General features: G+C 40.3%; 3 protein-coding genes across 4 annotated transcripts; 1 reads left to right on the forward strand and 2 right to left on the reverse strand.

Moving 5' to 3' along the window:
• Positions 1-8,219, reverse strand: LOC118559031 (cytochrome P450 3A56). Its single transcript, XM_036129715.1, has 13 exons — positions 8,108-8,219; positions 7,877-7,970; positions 5,356-5,408; positions 5,121-5,220; positions 4,918-5,031; positions 4,742-4,830; positions 4,509-4,657; positions 3,922-4,049; positions 3,751-3,817; positions 3,503-3,663; positions 1,221-1,447; positions 930-1,092; positions 1-581 (listed from the first exon to the last, which is right to left on the reverse strand). The coding sequence occupies exons 1-13, from the start codon at positions 8,173-8,175 to the stop codon at positions 504-506; spliced, it is 1,491 nt and encodes a 496-aa protein (XP_035985608.1). The 5' UTR covers positions 8,176-8,219; the 3' UTR covers positions 1-503.
• Positions 8,220-8,799: 580 nt separating this feature from the next.
• Positions 8,800-21,351, forward strand: LOC105940037 (cytochrome P450 3A30-like). Its single transcript, XM_012882480.3, has 14 exons — positions 8,800-8,916; positions 9,043-9,136; positions 10,226-10,278; positions 10,392-10,491; positions 10,630-10,743; positions 12,136-12,224; positions 13,228-13,370; positions 13,462-13,589; positions 13,713-13,776; positions 13,882-14,042; positions 14,113-14,180; positions 14,255-14,413; positions 20,504-20,666; positions 20,789-21,351. The coding sequence occupies exons 1-14, from the start codon at positions 8,846-8,848 to the stop codon at positions 20,888-20,890; spliced, it is 1,509 nt and encodes a 502-aa protein (XP_012737934.2). The 5' UTR covers positions 8,800-8,845; the 3' UTR covers positions 20,891-21,351.
• Positions 21,352-24,242: 2,891 nt separating this feature from the next.
• Positions 24,243-27,918, reverse strand: LOC105940041 (G patch domain and ankyrin repeats 1). Of its 2 annotated transcripts, XM_021308555.2 has the most exons (5): positions 27,708-27,918; positions 27,163-27,617; positions 26,937-27,078; positions 26,772-26,847; positions 24,243-25,193 (listed from the first exon to the last, which is right to left on the reverse strand). In XM_021308555.2, exons 2-5 carry the CDS (start codon positions 27,574-27,576, stop codon positions 24,758-24,760), a joined length of 1,068 nt encoding a protein of 355 aa, XP_021164230.2. In that variant the 5' UTR covers positions 27,577-27,617; positions 27,708-27,918; the 3' UTR covers positions 24,243-24,757. The 2 variants fall into 2 exon arrangements, with proteins under 2 accessions (XP_021164230.2, XP_035985597.1); XM_036129704.1 differs by having other exon boundaries at positions 27,163-27,918.
• Positions 27,919-27,962: the final 44 nt, after the last annotated feature.

Below are 27,962 nucleotides of genomic sequence, written 5' to 3' on the forward strand. Positions count from 1 at the left end.
TTTGTATGTTATTATATTTTATATATCAGGACAAAAATATAACCTTTACAAGGTGGTACAATTGTTCAGTCTAAGTGTAAACATATATCAAACAGATTTCCCACACTTTCTTAAAGTCTGATGAAGACAAAATATTAAAGTCGCATGAGAAAAAATAAAAACATGAATAAGCCTTCCTAACGTGAAATCCCCACATGTGGGGAACCTCAGTGTGTAAGCTTTACTCTCTTTAAACGTACAAGTTTTATTTGAATAAAATGTGAAAAATTAAGTAAAATTATTAGTAGTAACGATTAAATAAAATGTAAATATATATATATTAATAAAGGAACGCACGGGTATATTGGTAACTAAAATTATAAACACTCAGTTCAGGATGTAGATACAGAGAGATACAATGCTAAAACTGTTTCTGCCAATTTTATTTACAGCATAGAAAGGGAAATTTCACATAACAAACACATCAAAATCTGCCATTTTGACATATTTCTTTTGCTGGACGATTAGGAGCGAGGCACCAGCTTCAGTTGGATGGGTCTTTTGGGTGCGAGCAGACCCTGGATATCCATCTCAAATGGGACCTGGCAGGAAATTAAATGTGCAGAGAGAAAATAAACAGTGAGAATTGAGTAAACATTGTACGTAACAATGTGACCTCTCCAATGTTAATTTAAAACGTGAAAAAAGATACCTTATGACCATTAAGCTATACTGCTTTTCATAGGATGTGAGGTAGAATGATAAGATCAGCACAAATTACTGTCCAGGGTTAAGCAGAGGTTTTAAACTTTGGACAGACCAAGATAAACAACATAATGTTATGTAACACTAAATAAAACACAGTCTAGCCACCCATAAATGAAATTTGAACAAGCTGCCTTATACAGCCTGAAAGACTGAAAGCAGGCAGAGTGGATCTGTTGTCTCACCTCAGTCTCTTTACAAACAGAGAAACTGTATTGCTGCAGGATCTCCACCACCGCCAGTTTTATCAACACCAGAGCAAATCTCATCCCAATGCAGTTCCTTGGCCCCGATCCGAAGGGCATGTATATGTATGGATCAATGTTGTCCTTGTTTTTCTTGCTGAATCTGAGGGGACAAATACAAGATTTCTATCCAAATGTGCTCGTATTGAAAGCAGACTAGAGATGGCACACAGCAATGTGCGTTTCTCCCCCTTATTTAGAAGCAGTATCAGCTTTTCACCCCGTCTGTACCTCTCAGGTTTGAACGCCTCCGGTTCAGGCCAGATCTCAGGGTCCCGGTGCAGAGGCCATGTAGGTATCATGACAACCATGTCCTTTGGAATCACGACGCCATTTATCTCCACGGCTGCTTTGGCCACACGCTCCAGACGCGCGGCGATGGGGAACAGTCGGAGAGACTCATTGATGACGCAGTCCAGGTACTCCATCTCCATCAAGGGCTGATAGTGAACAGGAGCCTACACAAACACCAGCATGCCTGTTTACACAGCACTGAAGTTACACAGGTCACTCTGAATAAGTTAGAATATCATTAAAAATTCAGCTTATTGCTATAATTCAATCCCAAACTAAAACGACTTAACTTATATTTAGAGCATTTATTTTGGCCGATTTGACTATTCTTGCTTACAGCTAATGTAAACCCATCCTATTTACATCACCGCATACATTGTAATGAGTTTTGTGAGCTTGCTGGCTAATCGAGCACAGTGATACCGTGGCAATTTAAGTTTGGCAGCGTCGGTGGGTGTCAAGCCGTGCAGGAACATGAAATCAGCATCTCGAAAAAGCGCATTTTTGGAACCCAACATAAAAAGGTATAAAGGTTTTTGGAAAGTGGGTTGACTTTAAATAGAAAAATGGATACACAGTAGAAGATGACATGACTTCCCAAACGATAACCAACGGTAGAAACTTCCCTCTAGCAGCTTGGGTTCTGAGCCTCTCCTGCTTCCCTCCAGACTGTAGGACCTTGATTTCACTTGTGTACTAAGGTCGCCTATTTGATAAAGGATTTACTTTTAAAACAGTGTTTTGCTTTGTTTTTTTGGGTTTTTTTTGTTGGGCTTTGACTATATTCCCAAAACAAGACAACGATGATGGAGATAATGATGCTAACTTTTATGGTTATTCCAGTAGATCCCTTACTTGCTCCCACGCCTCTTGTACCTTGTGAATAAGCACTCTTATTCATACTACCTTTAAGCTCACCAGAAGAACCTTTCTACCTCTGTGGCCCTAAAACAAGAGGTTGCATCCTAAAAGGTTAAATTGATGAGGGCCCTTCAGTCAAAGCAGAAGTGCATCAGCGCTCGCTATGATAAGTGCTGCCTGAATAGTGCAGTCAGTAAGGAAGAAATTAGGAAAAGGAGTCTGTATGCTTCCTATGATGGTTCCTTTAGCACAGGGAGCTCGCAATGTCCCTTACTGGGGGAAGTATAATTACTGTTGAGCAAAATCAAAAGCTAGAGAGGAGTTTTAATAGGGAGAACTGATATATATTTCTTAAAAATGTAACTAATTAAAAGCATTTAACACTCTCCCTTCACATAAATCAGCCCTGAAGATTGGAGTTGTACCACATGTCTACTAGGGTTTTCTATTTCAGGGTAATTTACTACCCAGATAATTACTTTTTGCCCTGGTTCTAGCGCTGAAAACAAAGAAGAGGTATTTCAGACTGCATAATTCTATCCTTGTTCCTGGAAAAGGTTTTTGATAATAAAATACACCTTTAAGTTAAATGTATCTATTCGGTTCAATGCTTAACTGTATGACAAACTAGGGCTGAACGATATAGAAAAAAAACATATTAATAAAATATAAATCATATTGATCGATATCGATAATTATCAACAAAATAAAAACATATTTTAAGTGCAGTCCTGGCCTTTTTATGCTGTTGCTTAATTACCTATCTTTAGATAAAGAACACACTGAATTCAAACTCAACCCTTTATTCCAACTTTTTACCAAAACTTCAAGATTTTCAAAAAGAAAAAAGAATGCGTGCTCTCTGAACTCTTTGAAGGTGGCGGAGCTTGGTTCCTGGGTCTGCGTTGTGATTGGTTGGGAGGATGTAATGATGTAATATTAACCTATATGGTTATAATGCAAAAGGAAGGAAAACTGTTATTCTATTGAACTTTTTATTGACGCTTTTTTCTATCATCAATATACATCTATCGATCTATATATGTATATATATATATATATATATATATATATCTATATCTATCTATCTATCTATCTATCTATCTATCTATCTATCTATCTATCTATCTATCTATCTATCTATCTATCTATCTATCTATCTATCTATCTATCTATCTATCTATATATATATTGGTATTGAATTATCGTCCAGCCCTATGACACACATGTAAGCGTGGAAAACTGTCAAACTTCGTATCGTTTGCCCTAGGTAATTCAAAACACGAATTAAGCCAAATGTAAGTTTCTGACGTAAAAACATAAAAGACTCAAAAGCTTTATGTTTAAACATACTGTACCTTGTTGGGGAAGGTAGCATCGATCTCCTCCTGGAGTTTTTTCATGACCTCTGGATTCGTAGCCAGATTGTAAGCCAAGAAAGTGAGAGAGCTGCTGCTTGTCTCATAACCAGCAAAAATGAAAATCATGGATTGAGAGAGGATCTCATGGTCAGTTAAACCTGTAGAAAATGCGAGAAGATATAGTTCACAATAGTAAGTTGTGTAGCCGTGTGTATTAATTTGCTAGCGTTTGAAGTTTGCCTTACTTTTGTCCTGTTGTGCCCCGCTGTTCTTTTGGGAATCAATCATCAGTTGGAGAAAATCTACTCGACTCTAGAAGTGAACCAGAGGTGGTAATATCCCATTTAAAATCCTGCTGATACAAAGATGTCCAGATACTAAAAAAAAAAACATCCCATTATCCAATTTAATACTACCTTCTGCTGGCTGGCTTCACGATTGGACTTGATCTTTTCCAGAGAAGCGTAAAAGAAGTCGGTCACAGATTTGGGGAAGAATGATAATTCAAATTTTTCAAGTATGGGACCAAGGAAGGGAAAGAAAGCTGAAATAATAATAATAAAAAAACATGAATTATTTAATACAGGGGTAGATAGTTCAGGAACTATTTTGACTGTTGTTTCATTTACAGATTGGGATTCATCAAACCAATACTTTGTAATATATAGAAGCATTAAAAACATGCTGTGAAAAGCTAAAAGAGTAAAAAACGGCCTTGTTTTCTAAAGACTTTATCATTATAAAAAAACGTTAGAAATTTTTTTTGCAAATCTGACAACTGCAACACACAAATTACATAGCAATAATAAAATATTTATGACACATTTGGATCTTTTACAAAATATTGTTCTTTGTAAAAAAAAAAAAAAAAAGCTAAATTTTTTAAATGCAAGGCTGCTACGTGTTGCTTCTTTCCTCTTTGACTTTCTAATCAGTTCATCTTTTTCTCAAGCAACTATTTGCAATGTCGGACATTAGTGTATAACTCAAAATGAAGCCTAACCGACGGCGAGGAAGAGGGGGTTTAAGAAGTCAAACTTCAACATCTTCTTGATGTTCGTCACAAACGGGTCTGATGGGTTGTTCAGCGAGTCGATGTCTACACTGAAGGCCGTGCTGGTTACCACATCCATGCTGTACGATCCAAAGAATCTACAAGCAATCACAAATATGTTTAATGTATGCTTGCTGGCTTTAATGGAGGGAACGTTAAGCGTGCTCGGGCAGAAGTCTTACTCCTTCAGATCTAATGGTTCGTCCTTGTCTGCCTTCTTTTTCATGCTGCGGATCAGGTTCGCAGAATGATTCTTCATGATTTCAAACATCTGACAAATAGAGATAGATAGAGGAAAAAACGTGAACGTTTGCACAAGTGAAAGGAGGAAAATGTTTTGGTAAGAAATATAGGTTACCTCTTTTAGTTTCCCGGAGGTGAAGGAAGGAGACAGGACACTGCGGATCCTTTTCCACTGGTCATCTTCAGCAACGGACAAGGCATCATACAGCGGCCCATTCAGATGGAAGTTCTGTCAACGTGATAAAACAGCCGTTAAAGATGACCACATTAAACATAAATCATGGAGACTTTTTAGATTAAAAAGGTGTTACTGCATACCCTGCGGTTGGTGAAGAAAGACAAGCATTCCTTAACCAGGACCGCCTTTATGATTTCAGGATCTGTGACACACAGCACAGGCTGGCGCCCGTCGTAGATGCTGAAAGATGAGGATGAAACAGGCAGCTTGAACCATGAACTAGTGGTTTATTGTTTCTGTTCCTGAAGAAAAATAGCAAGAAGTTTGTCTCAGCATTACTTTAAAAAAAAAAACGGTCACAGCATGAAAACTCACCCCCATACCTTCCCGTATTTCTTTTTGCATTCTTCGTCGAAGGTGAAGAACCCCTGGTTACAAAAACAATGTCATGTTAAAACCTCAAAACAATTTAAAAAAATTTTATACCATTATTACAAGAAAAAATAATAATAAATGGATCATCTTAAATAATGTTGCTCAGAGAAGCTAAATTACTTTATGTTTTTGAATATACTATTTCTATATAATTTTTTAAAAACATTTACATTTCTGCATTAAGTTGAACTGCATATTGAAAGGTTTGAATCTGCCTGTATTGGACTGACCACATCAGACTATATTGGGATGTTCTTGGACTTGTTTACAGAACCTTAAGATTGTCATTGTAAAATATATAAATAAATAGAAATAAACAATCAAAACAAACCAAGTTAAACAAAATGAGTTCAAATAATACAATTTTATGATGGATTATATCTGTTTAGTACTGTAAAATCTCTTCTTGCCACGATGTAAACAAAAGCTTCTCTCCTAGATGGAGCCATTAGATGGAGCTAGATGGCATTTTACTGTCACTACATTCTTACTTTTCTCTCAGATAAAAATACTCCTGGATCAGTGATTCTGTGCTCTCTCTATGCATCTGCCCCGTCTTCTCAAACCCCCAGTCGGTCATGGCTGATGACCGCTCACAATAAGCCTGAGGCTGCTGGAGGTTTCTTCCTGTTAAAGTTTTTCTTTCCCCTGTCGCCACCTGCAGACTAAGTATGCAGGATTGCTGCAAAGGCAACAACACAATGCGATCTGCTGGGTTTCTTTAGATCAAAAACGTTTTAACCAACCTGTCTGCATGATTTCCCAGAACGGGGAAATTGTGTTGTAAATTGGCGGGATATAAATACGGAAAATAATTGAAATAAAAAACCCAAAATCTAAATGGAAATTAGTCAAAGTCACACTTTAATTAAACTATTCTGACATCTGTATTTTAAGCCTTAATTTGCAAACTAGACAAGAACAACTAAATAGGATGTTACACAAATAATAAACTCATATATAATAATAATATTTTAAGGCCAACAATAAAGAAAAAAATAGTTTAATACCAACAATAGTATTTACAATAGAACATATGAGTCTTGTAAACTAAACAATAAAATAAATTAAATCCTGGTGCAAACTAAATGCCTCCCTTTTTACTGAACTTCCCCCTGGTCTAAGTTGTCTTTTATATTATTCAATACTGTTTATTAAAACTGCAATTTAATTAACAATAGTCTTAGGGTGTATCATAGGATATAAATATAAAAAAATTGTTTTAGGTATGTAAGTATAATTTATTTGTATAGACATTAAAATCACAAAGTGCTTCACAATAAAAACAACGTAAAACACAGGGACACTACAATTCCATGTGCATCCTAGACAAAAGCCCTTTTAACTAAAAATTGTTTAGAAATCTATACATGAGTTTTAAATTATTGGTAGATATACATGATTTAACTGTGTGATCATCTCACTTCACTAAAAATGACTTAAAAACAGGAACTTCCTTTTCTCCCCTTTGATTATTGATTAAATAAACATCATATTTTTCCATGATTTTACGTTGACAGGGAGGTTTAAAAATTTATTTTCAGGCTGGCGCCAGACATTGTTTGGCTGGATTTCACTTTATGACCCTGTGCTTAATGAAACTCATTTATGAATCCTGTGTAAAAGCACAATCTACACAGAGTCAGCTGTAAATGTGTTTATATCACTCATTTAATCAAATAGGTTAACAACATAATGAACATTCAACCAGGTCTCTTTTGAAAATTTATTGTCAAACTCTCTTAGTTGCCAGTCAACCAGAACAATTTAGATGCATTATTTTCCTGACATTTTAAACCAGAACAAGACGTCTGCTGAGCAGAATAACTCTATGAATTTGTTAGATTTCTGTTTACCTTAGGCATTAAATATGAGAAATAGATATGACCTTATCATTTCAGTTACTCTGAATTAATAAAGAAACGTTTTTGTGAGGAGTGTTAGGATAAATTTGGACCACATCAAACAGGCTAACCAAGCCTGACTTTCAAAATGTTTCTTGTTGCTGAATTTGGGCAGGAGATATAAGCTGAACACCTTTCAACCTGTTACCATGGCTAAATGAGGGGAATTACTGTCTTTTATTACCCATAAAAGGTAAATGAACACCAGTATTTGAAGAGCTGGTTCATACCTGCATTTTCCCTCTCCTAATGTACTGTTCAATGGATATATTTCCCAAATGGATAAAACAGTAGTTATTAAAAAAAAGGTATAGCCTATAGCTGAGAAAGTTTAAATCTTCACAAAGTGTAAAAAATTATAGATCTAAGTCAATGATTTCACATTTAGATTTTCACAAATTAATCAGAAAAAAAGACTACAGATAATTGAAATGGTTGACTTATTAGAGATTTTCTTTCTTTAATCAAAATTAAACAATAATCTCCTTTTTGAGTCAGGTGGGGCCAAAAAAGTAACATCTATGTTTTAAAAAAAGTAACATGTATACATTACATACCCTTCGATAATGCAGCATTGTACCAAAAAATGGGACGGGTTTGGGACCTGAGATCCCTAATCTCTTGAAAGTCCCATATGGCCAGTAGGCGTATCTATGTGGGTGAAAAGTGATGTGTGGGGTAAAATCAAAAGACACATTCGCAGCAAATAATAAGAAATTCTAATAACAAACATATTTGATTCAAGTAAGTGAAAGAAATTATTAGAATACACATTGATGAACACTCACACGAGGAGCAGAGTGACAAAGGCCACCAGCAGGGTCCATGTCTCAGCGGAGAAGTAGAAGTAACCCATGTCTCCTCTCGGTGGAAGAACCGGTCTCTGTGAAACCAGGTGTCACAACCACTGCCTTTTATCTGCGGCGTTACTGACCTGTTGCGTAAGGCCAAGTGTGTGAGAGTTAAACCAATGGGAGCTGAGGTTATCAAGAGTCCAAGAAAGATGGATTACCACTTATGGTAAAATTTCATCCACGATCCACAATCTGCCATGCTTCTAGTCTGATTAAACTATAGCAGTATTACACTGCAAACTTGGGAAATGTTCAACAACTTTAAAGTTGTAGGACAATAATGCAATATATTATTTATTTATTTATGTGTCTTTAAATCCTCTTTTTTTTCTCTGAATAAAATATTAATTAGTAAGACGATTTTAAATGACTTTTAGGGTATATGCTGGAGGAAAAGCAAAAATAAATCAGTTTTGAATGGCATTTTGTTTTAGTCTATAACTAAAATGTTTTGTTTCTGTTCTATAGTACTCTTTCAGACATGTTCAGTCATGTTATCGGATATATGGGTAATAGAAACTGCTTGTTATTTTTCCTGCAGTGTGCAGAATGAGGCCAGGGGTAGGCAGGTTACGTAATACTGGAGGGAGGGAACAGACTTCCCATTTCCGGAGTTGCAATAAAAACACAAAAACCCCACAGAGCTAAACGGACTTTGGGCATACCACAGTCATGGGCTTTCTTCCCTTCTTCTCGTTTGAAACATGGATTCTTCTGATCTCATTTGTCTTCCTGTTTGTTTTGTAAGCAATGACTTGTAATTCAAGAAGCTGTTTTCACTCAAAGCAGAGTTCTCCTTCACAATAAAATTCACCAGAACTTTAGCTAATGCCAAAACCATAACATGATCTAACATGCCTCCTGTGCAGGTATGGCCACTGGACATTTGGAGTATTCAAGAAGTTGGGGATCGCAGGACCTAAGCCAGTGATGTACTGGGGGACCGTTGGGAGATATAACCAGGTAACGAAATACAATGACAGAGGCAATTAAGGTTTCTTTGTTTACTCGTGTACAAATAAGTCACATGTAATTGATCATGGCACACCAACACGGCAAACTAAAATAATGTAAAGCTCATTATATATATATATATATATATATATATATATATATATATATATATATATATATATATTATGCTAACCATAATCAGAGTTTAAAATGAATTTAAAATCAGGAAACGTCAGCTCCTGCCTGTCAGGCTGCGAAGTGGTGCGCTCACTGCGCTGCTTTCAGGAGTGAAGGAAAACTAGAAACGACAGTCCACTGTTGCCCATTTAGTGTCTTTGTTAATATATTTAGCGAATTTTCAGTCGCTTTTGACTTTTTTTTTTAAAACGACTAACAACAAGTTTAGCGACTTTTTCTGTCAATGGCACCAATTGTCCTGGAGCCAGCGGCTGCATCTGGCTGAATACGTCTTTTGGGTAAGGACTATTCAGCCAAAGTGGAAGTGTGTCAGCGGTCGCCACAGGTATTGTCTGAATAGAGCAGTCAGTAAGGAAGGAGGTAGGAAAATTAGCCTGTTTGCTGCCAATCATAGCTCCTTTAGCATAGGAACGTTGTGACGCGCACTTTGTAGTTAATTGTCTGAAGGCTGTAGCTGTAGTTTTTAAAGTAGTGTATTCTGTCTCTGAAACTGCTGCACTAAAATAATTCCCTGAATTTGATTCACACACAGCTTAAATCACTTATTCACCTCATTCACTTTGTGCGCCTCTGATAACACTTTTTGGTACAATTTGATTTATGTGGAGTGTATTCAGGCAATATATTAAAATTCATAAATTATTTCATAAAGGTCATTTGTAGTTCCAAACACATTTAATCACTACTTCAAATCCCTTTTTTGTCTTGGCAAAAGCTTTACTTTTCTACAACATGAGTCAAGAGCGTATGAACAAATATGTAAATTAGACGATAACGTCTGCGATAGACTGGCGCCCTGTCCAGGGTGTACCCCAACCCTCTGCGGTTTAAAAAAAATTATAGTGGAAACCCTGCAAAGTCTAATGAGTAGAAAATAATATAAATGTTTTTTTCCCCCAGGTGTACTACTTGGATGACAATGAATGTGCTAAAAAGTATGGAAGAGTGTGGGGGTGAGTTTGAATATTTTTTTTTATTGACAACCACAGTTTAGATATCTGAGAGGACATTAATCTCCAATGATTTATATCGCACTTTCCGGTGTGTTGTGTGTGCGACTGTTCAGCCTCTATGAGCTCAGGAAGCCAATGCTGGCGGTGATGGATCCTGAAATGCTGAAAACCATCCTTGTTAAAGAGTGCTTCACGTTCTTTACCAACCGAAGGGTGAGAAAACACCAGATGAGCAGCAACAGGAAGGTTGAGGGGTCATCTCGGTTGTCCATACTGAAAGCAGTTTAAGATGTTTTATCTTATAATAGGTTTTCAATGAGCCTAAACATATTTCTCTCTTCTTTCTGCTAGAACTTCCGTCTCAATGGGGAGCTCTATGACGCAGTGAATATTGCTGAAGATGACCAGTGGAGACGAATTCGTAACCAAGTTACTCCCTCCTTTGCCTCTGGACGTATAAAAGAGGTGAGAGTGTATAGAAGTGTTCACAGTTCAGGTCAGAAGTTCACATTAACTCGTTATATGGATATTATTGTTTGGCTCTTAATTGTGCGATAAATACTTCTCTTTTAGAGTGAAATTGTTATATAACATTCATCTTCATTGTTTTCCAAAACTAAGATTTTGGTGCACAGTTAGAAATGTATTGTTAAATTACCATAACCCACCACTGCCAGGATATAGACACAGGTACAAAAATCACACCAAACCCTGTAAGTTTTTCATCAATTGTCCCTTTGCAGGTTGAAGCTTGATCGTCAAAGCTTCAACCATCTGACCCACACTTTGCCCCGTAGATGAAATAAAAACCTTTATAGGCTGATCAGAAAACAATCCAATAACCACCCAGACTCAAGCCTGTCGTGAACTCGAGATTGTCCAGTGTTAGGTGAGTTTTACTGTATAAAAAAGGCTCACAGTAGAAAGGAAAATAACAAGCCATTTGTTATTAGGTGAGTTTTACTGTATAAAAAAGGCTCACAGTAGAAAAGAAAATAAGCCATTTGTTTATTGCCTGGCAGTGTCCCCTCTACAGCCAGTCCTGATTGGTAGAGCAGTATTAGGGCCATTGTAGATAGAATAAAAATAACGTGCTCATGGAGTATTACATTTTCAGCAAAAAAAGGTGACATATTTATAAGATACAGACTTGGAATTTTTGAAAAATGTATGCAAAAATTGGACATTTGCAAGAAAAAATTTATACTTTTCCATTATTAAAGGGAGATATTTAACATTTTGCAAAAATATATTCTGAGATTAACTGAGATTATAAAATCAGATAGTTTTGGAAAGAAATGTCAGAGGCCCTCCAAGATTAAGGTACTAAATTTATGAAATGCAAATCTGGATATTTTTTAAAACGTAAGTGATGCAGGCTCTTTTCCCATATCAAAACAATCACCATCATGCAGAGTAGCCATGAACGCCTCAGACGGGATACAGATTATACACCTGAGGCAGAGAGGATGCAGCTGCTCCATTTCTGCATCAAGTCTGTTCAGACGAGACAAGGAATGAGCTGTTTGACCATAATTACAACAAGTATGTTTGGGGGAGGCTTTTAAACCTAACAGCACCATACCAAGTCTCCAGCATGGTGGTGGTAGTACCATGTACGGTGTCTGTTTCCCATTAGGTGTTCCAACAAGACAAAGACGCTGAAAACAAGTCATACCTGGTTTTGAAACGGATTAAAAACATTTTTTTTGTGTTGTATAAAAACAAATGAGTCTGGGTTATATGTTTTTATGCTTGCATTGTATACACATATAGACAACACCTTACCAGAACTACAGGTACACAAATATTTCACCCTATTGGAGTAATTCTCTCTTCTTCTTTTTCCTACTTAAGATGTTCAGCATAATGCAACATCATTCCCACAAACTGATGGTTAGCTTGCAGTCTAAGGTGGACAACAATGAAGTTATTACCGTTAAAGAGTAAGTAATACAGAACAAACTATAAAAATTTCAAAAAGCCACAAACCATCACATTCGGATGGTGAAACAACACCACATGTTCCCATTAATGGGCTTCGATCACCAAAAAGACAAAGCCTCAACACATAAGTTTGCTTTTTTTCTGCTTGTGCGCAACACCGAACAAATTAACTGTTATTGGTTACATCAAGAACAGTCTAGTCACATACTATGACTTTACATATTTCTTAACGATTAATTTATCGCGCCCTGTCGGATTGTCATATTTTTATATCCTTTAAGGTGCGTTCACATTGAATTTGAATGCCGCCACTTTTACTAGCTGTGGCTCACCTCACATTATCGCCGGCCGTTCGCACAGCGGCTGAAAAGCCAGAAATACAGCAGTACAATCTAGTGACGCTTTCATTTATCTGCCACTCCAGCCTCCTCACTCACTCTTCTCCAGGGTTCCTCCTTTCTAGACTTGTCTGGATAGTAATAACTGGTTGAGTCATACAACTCAGGCCGACCGCAGACCGCTACTATCAGCTTTTATTCCATGTTGAATGAAAACTGCTTTGTCTCCGCAGTCCTTCACCCCACGTCACAGCCACATCTACTTCCTGATTGGTTGTCGTGGCATGACAAGTCTTAAAAGTTCAGCTTTTTCAACTCCAAAATCTGTTGCTTCGCATCCATCGCAGGTTCTGTGTTGCTCTGGCTTCACTTTAATCGCCAAAATAGCACATTTTTTGCGTAGCTAGAATTGCCTCTGTGGCCTTGCTTAGTCGATAGTAAATGACCAATTAGTAATTAGATACTTTTTTTCAGCTTCTTTTTGCCTGAATATACTTTTGGCATTTGGCTTTTACATTGCCAATCTATTTATTTAGTCCTAATTTCTGTTGCAACATCACATTAAAATCTCTTAGCTCTATGAGCAGCTGTATGCATTCTTGTACTGCAGAACAAATTTACGCATAGGTTGGAGCCTGTGGTTTACATCTTGTGTGTTTTCTAGCACATTTGGACCCTACAGCATGGATGTGATGGTAAGCTGTGTATTTGGTGTGGACCTGGACTCAATCAACAAGCCTGCAAATCCCTTCATTACCCATGCCTCAAAGCTTTTTAATTTTCCTTTGCCTCTTTTCTTTTTACAAGGTACTGCCCTTTGAATTTACCTTTTTGTCCACTATGAACAGTTTTACTTGTATCTGGAATTAAAACCCTTTAACTTTCTATGCTCCCTCAGGGTTTTTTCCATTCTTCCTTCCTCTTTTGGAGCTCCTTGGGCTTTCATTTTTCCCCAAGTCCTCTACTACTTTCTTTAGAGCGGTTGTGGAGAAAATAAGAGCAGAAAGGAATGAGAGCTCAAGAAAGGTTTGCCAAAAACACACCAGTGCTTCATGGTCCTGATTGTTCAATGATTTATCTGTAGATCTTCTTAAGGAACTAAGTAAACATTTTTTTTCCTCCTATGTCTGCTTTCTGGCCCATTTTTAGAATTTGACAGATATTCTTCAGTATTTCATCAACTCAAAATCCAGTAAAGAAAGGGAGAATCTGGGTAATTACAAAGGAATTTAATTTAATTTCTTTTGAGAATCTTAAACAATACCAACAGAAAAATGAAGATGACTTTAACTCAACACCCTCTTATCCATCCCAACAGGTCTGAATGATCATGAGATCTTTTCTCAAGTCACAATGCTCCTGTTTGCTGGTTATGAAACCAGTGCCACCACTCTCGTTTTCTTAGCATACACTTTGGCAAGGAATCCTGAAGTCATGAAACGTCTGCAACAAGAGATAGACTCAACTTTTCCGCACAAGGTAGGACCAACGCTTCTGGCACCCAATGAAAATTGACCACTTAAAAAAACCCTGTGTTTTACCTCCTCAGGGTCCAGTCCAGTATGACAGTCTGATGCAGATGGAGTACCTCAGCAGTGTGGTGGATGAGTGTTTGAGGTAACAGGTATTTGTTGTGTTGTGTTTGGTAGAGCAACAGAAGGTTAAAAAAAAATAAAGTCTGTCTTTTTCAGGCTCTACCCCCCAGCTGCACGTTTGGAGCGAACGGCTAAGGAAACGGTCAAAGTCAAAGGAATAACGATCCCAAAGAACATGGTTGTTATGATTCCAGTCTATGCCCTGCACCGAGACCCAGAGCTGTGGCCGGATCCAGAGGAGTTCAAACCTGACAGGTAGCTAGCTACCTGCGTTGACGTTTACACTATAAACTCATACTGCGTGCATTTAGTTACATTTCATACCTTGCCGCAGTTGGCATACAAAGGTTTTAAACCCCTACTTGGTAATAATTTAAAGTAGTCTTGATTAACAACTCTTAACAACGCTTTAGGTTTTCAGTCAAGACCTTTTTATCTGATAAAAAATGATTTACCACATTTACGCAGTTTCTTAAATTCAGCTATTTGCAAGTTCCCTGCTGGTCTGTCAAACTTTCTTTTGGGTAGTTTCTTTAACAAAAATTATATATGTAGTGCGAATAAGAAGTAAATATGATAGATTGCTAGTAAGAATGTGCATTTTGCAATGTCTTTTAAGTTTTGAATTAGGCCCAGTGTTTATTAATTAAGATTTGGACTAGTTAAAATAAAAAATAAAAAATCCCTCCTAACATGTCGAGGCATTGATCTAAAATGAGTAACATTGTGATCAGTCTGAAGGAAATCTTTGAAAACGCTTCAAAAAGTCTGAATCAAAGTTGCTCAAGAGAGCCGTGTTTTACTTTTTTAGTATTTATAATATCCTTCATTTGACACAAACATTGTGACACAATTAGTAAGGGTTATCGATGTTCTCTTACCACACTGCCTTCAATCTATGCTGTCAATAAAATTATTTCTGTGTAGCCACTATATCTATTTAATCATTTAGGATTTTGAGGTCTTATTATTTAAGTCCACATGGCTAATTAACTCAACTCAAACTTTATTATAATTATAAACTATTTATAAACTATTTATAAAGCACATTTAAAACAACCGTGGTTGAACAAAGTGCTGTACAGATATCACAGTTGCAGGAAATAAGGTAAAAACTAAACGCTAAATTACATAAACACAAAGAAATAAAATAGAATGAAAAGATTATATAATAATAATTAAGTCATTCTTGAAACAAAATACAACAACTGAATGGATTTTTGGTTTGCACAATAGTGTGGACCAATAGCCAAACGTCTCACAAATTAAAACCTGAAAAGTACAGCGAGCCAAAACATTGGATAAAGACGTTCTGACTTTTCTTCTTTCTCCCAGTTCCAGGACTGAAGTGTCCCTGATCTGATTCTAGCTACAACCTCATGATTAATACTCCTACTAATAGGCCGTCCACCTATTTATTAGGCAATTTGGAAATTGTCTAGAAACAAAAATTCACCTTACTCCGACATCATGAGCACTGTCAAAAAGCACAGGATTCGTCCCAACATAACACGGGAACCCTTTTCTTTAAAAACTCACCTCTTTTTTCCATTCTGCCAAAGCTCTACGGCAGCAGAGACAGTCAGGGAAGAAGACAAATCCTCATGTTCATCATCCCACAAATCAGAATTAAGCTCTCAGCAAACACTCACAGTGATCCTCGCAAAGAAGCACAAATCTTCTAGATCAAGTGAGCAAATCTGTTCAGAGACATATTTTACAATCATGGAGACGGAGGGCTTCATAAAAGCTGACCCTAAAACACAGTTTCTCTCTGTCTGACAATCACACTGACAGAAGTAAGGAGTTTAGATGTCGGCAAACATTGTAGGAGTAAGGTTTGTCTTCCAGTTAGAAAGAGAAAGATATAACAACCATTACTTGTCATGAATCGGAGGCAGGGGACCCAGAATTCAGCCAGACCAGCAGAGGTTCAGATCAGGTTCTTTATTAACAAAAAGCAAAACAGGGAAAAAAGCCAAAAAGACCGTCAAACCAAAAGACGGCACAAAAATAAACAGAGTAACGGGGCAGGCACGGCAGGAACAGGCAAAACAGGATGGCTCAGGTTTCTGGAGACAAGGGGGTCAAAAATCCAAAAGCAAACCAATAAACAAACTTGCAGGAGGAGACTCACCTATACTCAAACAGACGACCTGGCACTGATGTCTGGTCTCAACTGTTTATATGGAGGTGGAAGCAGGTGAAACCGGTCAGAGATGATTGCAACAGGGGTGGAGTAAGGCAGGTGTGCAGAGTGGGTAATTAGACCAGACATCAGTGCTGAGGCTCAAAACAAGAACAGACAAATCTAAAAAGCTGACAAGACAAGAGGACAGAAACAACCTACACACACACACACACACACACACACACACACACACACACACACACACACACACACACACACACACACACACACACACACACACAACTTACAAAGAAACAAAATCACTCTAAAGAAAAAACCTAAAAGCAGAAAATAAAGCTTAGACTAAAACAGATGACAAAACCAGATAACCTAACAGTAAATAAAAACCCAGACAGGACAAAAACTCAAAGAAAGCAGAGAACCTAAAGCAGGAGAGTAAAATGACTCAAAAATAAAACCCGAACAGAAACCAGAATATTACAGAGCCCCCCCCTCAAGGGCGGATTCTAGACGCCCTCCAACGTCTACGGGAGTCCAAAGAAAACAAGAACCTAAGTCAAATCGGGTGGGTGGAGGGGGCTAAAGGCTGGAGGGCTAGAGTCTGAAGAAGAAAATAATATCTAACACAAGTGCAAAAACACAAAACAACCCTCTAAGGGCGAATCGAAACTGAAACTGAGTCCTAAAGTGGCCGGATGTCTGGCAGACATCCCGGACGACGGCCCCGGCGGGTCAGGATGTCCGGCGGGCGTCCCGGACGACGGCCCCGGCGGGTCAGGTTCTCCGGCGGGCGTCCCGGACGACGGCCCCGGCGGGTCAGGTTCTCCGGCGGGCGTCCCGGACGACGGCCCCGGCGTGTCTGGTTCTCCGGCGGGCGTCCTGGACGGTGGAATGAGACCCTCAGAGGCCAACGCCTGGAGAGAGAGAGAACAAAAACTGGCGCAGGACTAAAGGCTACCGGAGGTGCCGAACTACAGGCTGATGGGGGAGCCTGGCTACAGGCTGCTACTGACAGAGCCTGACTACAGACGACTAAAGGGGGCGCCTGACTACAGGCGACTAAAGGGGGAGCCTGACTACAGGCGAGTGGAAAGGGAGCCTGGCTAATAGCTACGGGTGGCGGGGCCTGGCTAATAGCTACGGGTGGCGGGGCCTGGCTAATAGCTACGGGTGGCGGGGCCTGGCTAATAGCTACGGGTGGCGGGGCCTGGCTAATAGCTACGGGTGGCAGGGCCTGACTACAGGCTTCGGGCAGGGCCTGACTACAGGCTTCGGGCAGGGCCTGACTACAGGCTTCGGGCAGGGCCTGACTACAGGCTTCGGGCAGGGCCTGACTACAGGCTTCGGGCAGGGCCTGACTACAGGCTTCGGGCAGGGCCTGACTACAGGCTTCGGGCAGGGCCTGACTACAGGCTTCGGGCAGGGCCTGACTACAGGCTTCGGGCTGGGCCTGACTACAGGCTTCGGGCTGCAGTGCTTTGAAGCTACGGGGAGCTGGCACTGGAGACGGTGCGCTAAAGCTACGTGGAGCTGGCACTGGAGACGGTGCCTTAAAGCTACGGGGAGCAGGCACCGGAGGCTGAGTCTTTGAGTTGCTGGGAGCCGGCACTGGAGGCGTTGCTTTAAAGCTGCGGGGAGCCGGCACTGGAAGCGTTGCTTTAAAGCTGCGGGGAGCCGGCACTGGAAGCGTTGCTTTAAAGCTGCGGGGAGCCGGCACTGGAAGCGTTGCTTTAAAGCTGCGGGGAGCCGGCACTGGAAGCGTTGCTTTAAAGCTGCGGGGAGCCGGCACTGGAAGCGTTGCTTTAAAGCTGCGGGGAGCCGGCACTGGAAGCGTTGCTTTAAAGCTGCGGGGAGCCGGCACTGGAAGCGTTGCTTTAAAGCTGCGGGGAGCCGGCACTGGAAGCGTTGCTTTAAAGCTGCGGGGAGCCGGCACTGGAAGCGTTGCTTTAAAGCTGCGGGGAGCCGGCACTGGAAGCGTTGCTTTAAAGCTGCGGGGAGCCGGCACTGGAAGCGTTGCTTTAAAGCTGCGGGGAGCCGGCACTGGAAGCGTTGCTTTAAAGCTGCAGGGAACAGGTACTGGATGTGTTGCTTTAAAGCTGCGGGGAGCCAGCACTGGGGGCTGGGCTTTAAAGCTGCGGGGAACCGGCACTGGAGCTGAAATAGAGGGTGGGTCCTCCAAGACCCCTTCTTGGGGCTTGGGCAGAAGCGGTTCCTCCTGGAACCCTTCGTCGCCCGCTTGCGGCGGACCCCCCTGGGTCTCCTTGGCGCCTGCTGGCGGCGGACCCCCCTGGGTCTCCTCGGCGCCTGCTGGCGGCGGACCCTCCTGGGTCTCTTTAGGAGATTTGCGGAGAGGCGGACCCTCCTGGGTCTCTTTAGGAGACTTGCGGAGAGGCGGACCCTCCAGGGCCCCCTCTGGAGACTTGCGGAGAGGCGGACCCTCCAGGGCCCCCTCTGGAGACTTGGGGACCGGTTGTTGCTGAGCTGACTTGACCGATCGCCGGCCAGAAGAGCTTGAGACCAAGCTCACAGAGGCAGGACCAGGAACGGAAGCAATAACCGGACCAGCTGCTCGCCTGCGTTTCTGGCGGCGGGCTGTACTGCTGCAGAGGTGGTTGCGTCTGGGACCGACACCGGGAGGGCAAAATGCCAGCCGTGATCCTTTAAACGAGGCACCTAAGACGACCTCAGGTAAGCGCCTGACATCCTCCTCTGTCCCAAACAAAGCCCAAGTGTCCATCATAATCTTGAGTCCTGATAGCAAACTCGGTGTCAGGTCCATGGTGGGGAAAAACAACAAAAAAGTGAACGTGTTGGTCTGGCGATGGGTCCTATGAGAGGCCAGGTCGTTCTGTCATGAATCGGAGGCAGGGGACCCAGAATTCAGCCAGACCAGCAGAGGGTCAGATCAGGTTCTTTATTAACAAAAAGCAAAACAGGGAAAAAAGCCAAAAAGACCGTCAAACCAAAAGACGGCACAAAAATAAACAGAGTAACGGGGCAGGCACGGCAGGAACAGGCAAAACAGGATGGCTCAGGTTTCTGGAGACAAGGGGGTCAAAAATCCAAAAGCAAACCAATAAACAAACTTGCAGGAGGAGACTCACCTATACTCAAACAGACGACCTGGCACTGATGTCTGGTCTCAACTGTTTATATGGAGGTGGAAGCAGGTGAAACCGGTCAGAGATGATTGCAACAGGGGTGGAGTAAGGCAGGTGTGCAGAGTGGGTAATTAGACCAGACATCAGTGCTGAGGCTCAAAACAAGAACAGACAAATCTAAAAAGCTGACAAGACAAGAGGACAGAAACAACCTACACACACACACACACACACACACACACACACACACACACACACACACAACTTACAAAGAAACAAAATCACTCTAAAGAAAAAACCTAAAAGCAGAAAATAAAGCTTAGACTAAAACAGATGACAAAACCAGATAACCTAACAGTAAATAAAAACCCAGACAGGACAAAAACTCAAAGAAAGCAGAGAACCTAAAGCAGGAGAGTAAAATGACTCAAAAATAAAACCCGAACAGAAACCAGAATATTACATTACTAAGAGAGAAAGCAAACGATGAAGGTAGGGTGGGGTTAGAAGAAGACGAATAATAAATCCAAAGATGTAATGAAATGAGGAAGACTTTAACAGGACTGTATATAGATTTTCTTGTTTTAGTCTGCATGTATTTTGGTAAATAAAGATAAAAACCCAACATCATTAAATGCAAATCAAACTCTCAACTCTGAAGCAGAGGAATGGCACTTTCAACGTCATAAAGAGAAAGTTGAAAACTTACAGAAAACCAGTAAAGAAATAAGTTTTCTTAAAAGCTACATATACAACTTGCATTAGCTGACAGTGTCAGCAATTTCCTCACACAGCAAATAGTATGTAAGGTAGGTAAGGAACGGTATGTGGAAACCTCCAATGTTATACCCTAGTAATGGCTGCAGCTTTTCCTACCTGCTACAATGAAATATTCATCTTTTACATGAATATTTCCATGAGAATTAGTGAACTTTGTCCCTTATTTATTCACTGTGAATTTTTGTATACATGCTCTAATGAGTGTTAATGGGTAAGAACATTCCTACTTGTTTGAAATGTGCAAAAAAAACACACAGCTAAAATTGTCACACTATCTTAGACTAATAGTCTCTTTTTGTGCTGTGTTTATAGATTCAGCAAGGAGAATAAACAGAGCATCGACCCATACACTTATCTGCCTTTTGGGGTCGGACCGAGGAACTGTTTGGGGAGGCGATTCGCCATGGCGTTGATTAAACTGGCCTTGGTGAAGGTATTGCAGAACTACAGCTTCCTGGTCTGTGAGGAGACAGAGGTAATTATTGGAAAAACTGTTTTCTTTCAAAAACATACAGCACGAAATGTCAGTTGTGATTTTGCAGAAAGAAAGAAAGAAAAGGACCCATTTGCCTTTTTGTGTGCTTGTTAATTTCCAAGATCCCTTTGAAGATGAACCCTGAAGGCCTTGTTGGACCTCAGCGACCAATCAAACTAAAGCTGCAGAAACGCTCTGTCAGCTCAGCAGATGTGGAGAACTGAAGATGACCAGGTGTCTGATTGTACATCGCTCAATGCTGAGCCTATATATGAATGCTATAGCTTGTTTTGATAACGTGCACTCAACACTAATTTCAGTATACATATCAATAATGAACATTATTTAAATTGGACATTCTAGAACCATCTAACTTCATTTTGTGAATGATACACATGTTGCTTTCTTCTTACTCACTTGGCCTGAGATTACTTGACATTACCTGATGATCCAATAGAAGAAAAATCATTGATGTGAAAGAGGGAGAAAACATACAAATAATTAATTTCTCTGAAAATATAATGAGGCATAAAATGGGAATATGAGGAAACAGGCAGTTACTTAAACTTACCTGTATACTCTGTGTGTTCTAGTACTAAAACATTACGCTGAAGACTTCTGAGTAAGTTTTTGTTCACCTAAACTGTCTTTAAATGTGGAAGATTTTCAGTGGAAATTGTTAATAGTTATAAACACAGTAGATTGTATAACAATGCAATATAAATTAAAAGGATTGCTGAAAATAAAGTTGTGCATACAATGCATTTTCCTAAATGCACACACATACTCCTAAGTAAGTGTGTGTGTACACTTATGTTCCTCATTTATTTAAAACCTTTTCTGGCTAATTATCTAACTTCTCAAGACAGATGCTATGGAGAACAAGGCCAGTCCTAATGTGGTGAAACATACCGGTAGTTTTATGAGCTGGGTGTTAATAGTTAGGGCTAAACTGTGAATTAAGTTTAACATTAGTGTTGAGAGATGTACTGGTAGTGGTTAAATCAGGATTAGGTTGAAATAGGATTACACAAATTTCAATTTCATTGGACACAGAAACTGACATTTTACTTAAAGCTCAATGTACCTAAATATAAACACATACTGATGCAAACAAAGGCTGGGTTCACCAAAACTCTGCTTTTTCACTTTTGCAAATTGCTCCCAGACTTAAAATTCTTTCATTCTCCATTTCTGAGATTGATGAATAAAACTTCCAAACTCGAGCTCAAGAAACCTTCACATATACATATGTGGAACATGTTGAATCTAATTGAGCTTAGCGTAGAAAGACGGCGGGGGAATTTTGTCTCCTCCTACGGTAGATGTCAAAGAACTCCCAATCAATTTTACTGACATTCACCATTTATTTAAAAACCTTTAAGAATGACGCAAAAAGCACAGTCCACCTGATTTTTGATTAACGCAAATGTCCGGAGACGGAGAGAAGAAAGCGCACTTCTTGTTCTTACCACCTCGTCAACAAAAACAAATGTCTTGGTTCTCACTTGGTGTGTAACAAGCTTCAGGGTTATTTCTAGGACTTGAATTAAATTATGGTTAGGGTCTGAATACTTAAGGCCCGGGTCTTCAATTCTTGGTTTGTGGTCGGTGATGGGTGCAGAAGGCCACCACCATCCTCCCTCCAGGTATCAGAAGTGAGCAGAGAGGACCCAAGACCCGGGAAATCAGTAGCCCCACAGAGCACAGAGGATAGGCAACAGGGACACCACCCATCCACCCAGAGGATGGCAGAGGACAGCCTTGGACAGAGCCCCTGCATCTATGGAGCAGAGGACCCCCAGGATGACCAGACATCCAGGGAGATTACCAACCCTGCCAGGCCCCGGTCCCCCCCAAGCGTGAGTTGGGTGCGGAATCCAGGGCTCCACATGCCGAAGCCTCCCCTCCAGTGAAGGACCCACCAGATACCCGAGAAGACATTTTTCCTAAATTAGGCATTTTAATTTGGCATCTACTGCCAAGCAGCAGGCCCAGAATCCATTAGTTTCGGGTTCAAAAGGGGAGGTTGTGGCCTAATGCTTAGAGCGAGGCGATGTGTGAAACCTACATTTGTAATAACTTAACCTTGAAAACCTAAGGTATCACGCTCGGTTTAAGTTCTACTATTCAGAAACTAGTAGTATCTTAGCCAACACCAGCTGCTGCTAATAGCAGCTACATGTTAGTCAGGGAAAATTATCCTGTTGATTAAGAGTGGCAAGCGTTGCTAGGCTAAAAGAAGATAAAATGTTTTTGTCAATATCCTTTCACTTACAAAAAATGCTTCAAAGCAATGGTAGTTGATGGTACGACGCCAAACAATAATACTAAGTTAACCTATCAAATCCCTGAATACAAAAAGCACTAAAAAGGTACGGGACAATGAACCCTATTTGCATCAGCTTTGCAAAATTTCCAGAATCAAACTTACATTTTACTGTCTAGTGGGACCACATGAATGAAATATTTGATGTTTAACTGCTAATGAGAAATATTAATAGGCAATATGTAATTTTGTGGGTTTTTTTTTTTTTTTACATAAACTGTAGTGTTTAAAATGGATATGATGTGTATATTTAGCACAAATCTACACATTTCCCAACACTGATTTGGGAAATACCTTCCCAAATCAGTGTTGGGAAGGTATTTGTTATGGCTACTGGGCCTATTTATGAAATATTGTTACTAATTTGCATGTAAATGTGAACCACCTTCAGCTCCAGTCTATAATACTTATACATATTTAGCTATATGTGTTTATTGGCATAATATTTAGCAATGTGTAACAACATTAAACAAAAAGGCAGCTTTATCTTTACAAATACTTGCTGTTAATTTCTCTACTTACCACATGAATAACCTAGTAGAGCTGAGGCATCCCTCGCTGACATGGTACCAGCTTGACTTTGTTAAATAAAGTAAATAGGTGAGAGAGTAGACTTTCAGTTTTTGAGGGTTAACAATAAAAGGGTTTAATATGCATTTAGCCTGAGTGTGTCAAAGAGCCTTAGTGAGAGGCTGACATAGCAGTCGGGAGCACGTGAGAGTCACATGTTTAGGTGTGTTAAATTAGGTGAGAAGTAGCGTTGAGATAAAGAGTGCTCACTAACTGCTTGGATTAGGCTGTGGCTCATTTGATAAACAGTGTTTGACCTTTAGATCCAAAAAGAATAATCCTGATTTCATTAGTCAACAAAACGTTGCACAATTTCTCATTGGGTCAGTCTGTTCTTTGACAAACTACATTATGAACATGTTTGGGGTTTGTGGGCGCTTCTTTCTGATAGTTTGGCTTCATAGAAAGCTGATCATACGATCTTTGCTGATTATTTGATTTTCCCAAAGGCATTTCTACCGCGCCTTTCTGGTTTGTTTCCATCTGAAAGTATTTGGCATCCCTACCTAAGCAGCCAAGAATTTTATGCACTTTTTTTAAAAAAACGCTTGCACCACCTACTAATGAACAAGATCTCTAAGAACTGGTTTTACCGGTACTTAGGTTTTCAGAGAGCAATGCTCTATAACCAGAATGTACAGCATCAGCTGCATTCATCCTTAAATAAGGGAAACCTGTTTTTTCCACAGCTGGAATGTTAATATTTTCAATATTTAACCATTGATATCACAGAGAGCTGGTAAGCAATGCTGGACTTCTCTCATGTTCATCATAACTGCATGTTTCTCATGGACATTTCAAGAAACCAAAAAGTACAAGAAAAACCTGCAATAAGAAAATTAGGAAATATAGTTCACATTTACTTTTTCTTAAGAATGCGTTTCATTTACTGATGGTATTCTTAGACATTTTATTAAATAAATAACAGCAAGCGACTGTTGCTTTTTGAGGCAGTTTTAGTAAGTCAACAGCAACCACCTGAGAGCAAACATGAGTTCCATGGGAATAAAACATTTGGCACCGTTGATGCACGATTGCACAACCTATAATCACAGGCAAAGTTCATCCAAACATAAGCGTGCCAACTCTGAGGTGAAGTCAAAGAGCGATAGAAACTGCTGCGGCCTTCTTCACAAACACATTCAGACGAGTCCCAACAGAAGCACAAGCAGAACAGCGTGGTCCTGCGCTACTAATAAAACGAGGCACGGAAATCTCTTTCCCAGCTTTTATCTTCCTGCTCTTTCCTCCTGATCTCGTCTTTCTTCTGCCCTTTCGGTCCCTTCTCCTTGTCTTGCCGTTGGTGTTTTACGGCATCGCGATCCCCGGCTTGGAAGTGAGTGACTTTGGCTCTTTTCATCAGTCCAAATCCCAGCCCTTTCAGGTCTCTCTTCAGCACCGTTGGCACCGGCTGTTTGGGGCCGTCTGCCTCCGGCCCCAGGCCCGTCCCTGGTTTCCAGCCGCTGCGGACCATCATCTTGTAGCTGTTGCTGGATGGGGGGAGGCAGTAGTAAGGCGATGGCTGAGGATGGCTCACGCTGAACTGGTGCAGAGTAGAGGAAAGATGGGACGAGCGGCTGCTTCTGTACTCACAGCGGCACACGTCGCACCATTGAGGCTGGGGCAAGCTGGGAACGATAAGAAAACACGTTGGAACAGACATGTCACAAATATTTGACTTCCTGAGTAGAATACTACAGATTATGTTCCACAAAAGTAAAAAACAAAGCAGCTGGACTTGTTTTCCGTAGCTGAAGACATTTCGCTTCCTCTCCAGGAAGCTTTCTCAATTCAAAAAGTCTACGAAAAACAAACTACGGAAAACAAGTCTAGTTGCTTTGTGAAATAAATTATATTTTTAAAATATTCAAATGTATTGAATACGACTGTGCTAGGGCTGGGCGATAAATCGATGTAATTGATTACCGTAAGTTGAATTTACAATTAATTAAGGTGTATTTTTTTGGAAAATCTGGATTTTACTGTGCCAACGAACTATGTGGGCTTCCATGCTGACAATAGCAGCAATGCTGAATATACGTTTAGGAAAATATATTGTCAAAATATTTTACAGTACATACGAGGCATTTTAATTTACTCATTTACTTTTTTTTTTAAGTTAGTTTGAAGTTACACAAGTGAAGTGAAGCCTGTTCTTAACTCATTGTGTAAAACCACTAGTGACAAACCTTTTGTTATATTCTATTTTGTTTCACAGCTTGGATTTAGTTGCACTTTGAATTTAGGTAAACTCCCAGACGAAATACTGGGAGTAAAAGCAAGTTTTTAAATTAATTCTTTAATTTATATTTGCAAAATGAAAAGGAGTAAAAAAACAAAACAACAATGATTAATCCGATTTGGTACAATTACATCGTAGTATTAATCGTTTTATTGTTATGCCATATCACCCAGCCCTAGACTGTAATTCAATTCAATCCAATCCAATCCTACTGCCGTGTTTAAAGTCAATTACATACATTCCAGTTTTGTCTGAGTTATAAAATAACGCAGTCAAGTTCACTTGACGATTGGAAAAACGTTTTCAAACAAAACCCGACCGACTGCCTGACCCTAGTTCTACATTAAACACATTTCTAGGACACCCGTCTCTCACTAGTGGAATATTGCCAAAATTACAAATATCCTGAACAAAAATGTAATTTTTTTAAGATAGATTAAGTGGGGGGCAAAATTTTTTATCTAAGTTCACACCACACGAAAAATTAAAAGATTAAAAATGTGTCCGTTTCCTCCCACCTAAAAATTTGTGTTTATGTTCACATAAAATCCCAATAGAACGCACTGAAGTTTGTGGTTGTAACATCAAAGTTCAAGTGGTATGAATACATTTGCACACCACAGTAAATCTTATTCAAACAGAGCAAACAAAGGACTGTCCTGGCTACACAAATGCTTGTGTTGCCTCACTCAGCACACTGTGCCCAGTCTGGTAACATCGACTTTGATCCATTACTGAACACAGACACCTAGTAAGACTTTTAGATTGCTTCATTTGAAAAAAATATATAGTTTTTTTTTTTTTTTTAATGCAGCACTACCTTTGCACAAGACACATTCAAATAAATGCATTTTTTTTTTTACAAATAATTTCTGAAACCATTACCCTAAGCACCACCTGGAACGCGTTCTCATATACTGGTTGTAACCTCTTTATGTCAGTGGGCAGAAATAAGTGTACTAACCTGCTTTTAGTTGGTGCCTCTCTCTGTGGACTTCTGCCATAGTTTAACAACTCATGGAGGACGTCATTATGTCCTGCTGTAAAAAAAAACAAACGAAGAATTATTATAATATTCATAAGAGGGGAAAAAACAGCTGACAAGTTCTGCATGGACACATGGAGATACCTTCTAACGCCAGGTCTTGGGCATCCCTGCCCCTCGTGTCGACCACTCCTACCCAGGCTGCACCGCGGCTCAGCAGCAGCCTGACGGCGGCTGGCTGCCCGGACCAGCTGGCACACATCACAGCTGTCCACAGGTATGAGTCCTGCGGCACACAACAGACTGATGGAGCCGAGGATAACGCATCGAGATTAAAGGAAACTTTTTTTTTTTTTTTGCGTGTTGCTACCTGAAAGTTTATGTCCACTCCCTTTGAAATCAGCTCCTTGAGCCCCGGGATGTCTCCCTGATGGGCGTAGCGCAGCAGCCGCAGTCCCCGCAGCTCCTGTCCTCTCTCCGAGCTGCTCGCCTCCCGTCTCTGGTTGCCTTCTCGTTCGTCCCTCGTCTCTCTTCGGACCGCAGCCTCGGCGTGCTGCCGCCGGACTCTCCGCCTCGGTCTTCTGTAAAACCCGCCGTGAGGGTCGCGCTTGTCCGTCGCCCCGCTTGACTGGTCCTCTCGCGTTTTTTTCTCTTTCACCAGGTCTTCGTAGAACCTCCTGACTTCCTCCCCGCTCAGCTTTGGGCTTTTTTCAGAGGAGGTTTGTTCCGATCTGAAACGAAACGCATCTTGCTCGCTGGCGGGGATAAACCCTAAAGCAGCCATGGGACGCGACGACTTTCTAATCTGCCCGGTTAAAAGCCCACCTTAGGTAAACAAAGCGGGACGCTTGTTAAAAGCGTCGTTAGTGCTGAGCTGGAAGTAAATAAATCGAATTAGCTGAAGCCTAAACTCACCCTCTTTAGCGACGAGCTAATCGCAAACTAGCCACCATCCGCAGCCCGAACTTAGTTTTAAATCAACGCAAACGATGATTACTTAATAACCACCAACATTATCGGAAAGTATTTGACAATCTTAGCCAAGCATTTTAAACACTGGGAGCATAAGACATTAGTGTTTGAAGCTAGAGTTGACTTTCCGGAAGAACTCAGCGTTTCCAGGGGGACCAATCTGGATGCTGCCCCCTACCGGCTTGGATGCTCTTGTTG

Source organism: Fundulus heteroclitus, unplaced genomic scaffold (genome assembly GCF_011125445.2).
Source record: "Fundulus heteroclitus isolate FHET01 unplaced genomic scaffold, MU-UCD_Fhet_4.1 scaffold_205, whole genome shotgun sequence".
Classification (NCBI taxonomy): domain Eukaryota; kingdom Metazoa; phylum Chordata; class Actinopteri; order Cyprinodontiformes; family Fundulidae; genus Fundulus; species Fundulus heteroclitus.

What these genes read in the sequence shown, in the direction of transcription:
- LOC118559031 (XM_036129715.1), bottom strand. Translation starts at nt 8,175, where the DNA reads ATGGGTTACTTCTACTTCTCCGCTGAGACATGGACCCTGCTGGTGGCC. An exon ending in CTTTCTTCACCAACCGCAGG is followed by an intron (nt 5,032 to 5,120) that starts GTATGCAGTAAC and finishes TCACGTTGACAG; the next exon opens with AACTTCCATCTGAATGGGCC. An exon ending in CCTCCGGGAAACTAAAAGAG is followed by an intron (nt 4,831 to 4,917) that starts GTAACCTATATT and finishes TCTATTTGTCAG; the next exon opens with ATGTTTGAAATCATGAAGAA.
- LOC105940037 (XM_012882480.3), top strand. Translation starts at nt 8,846, where the DNA reads ATGGGCTTTCTTCCCTTCTTCTCGTTTGAAACATGGATTCTTCTGATC. An exon ending in TTTGTCTTCCTGTTTGTTTT is followed by an intron (nt 8,917 to 9,042) that starts GTAAGCAATGAC and finishes CCTCCTGTGCAG; the next exon opens with GTATGGCCACTGGACATTTG. An exon ending in GAAGTTATTACCGTTAAAGA is followed by an intron (nt 12,225 to 13,227) that starts GTAAGTAATACA and finishes TGTGTTTTCTAG; the next exon opens with CACATTTGGACCCTACAGCA.
- LOC105940041 (XM_021308555.2), bottom strand. Translation starts at nt 27,576, where the DNA reads ATGGCTGCTTTAGGGTTTATCCCCGCCAGCGAGCAAGATGCGTTTCGT. An exon ending in GAGTGGACATAAACTTTCAG is followed by an intron (nt 27,079 to 27,162) that starts GTAGCAACACGC and finishes TGTGTGCCGCAG; the next exon opens with GACTCATACCTGTGGACAGC. An exon ending in GAGGCACCAACTAAAAGCAG is followed by an intron (nt 25,194 to 26,771) that starts GTTAGTACACTT and finishes TATCGTTCCCAG; the next exon opens with CTTGCCCCAGCCTCAATGGT.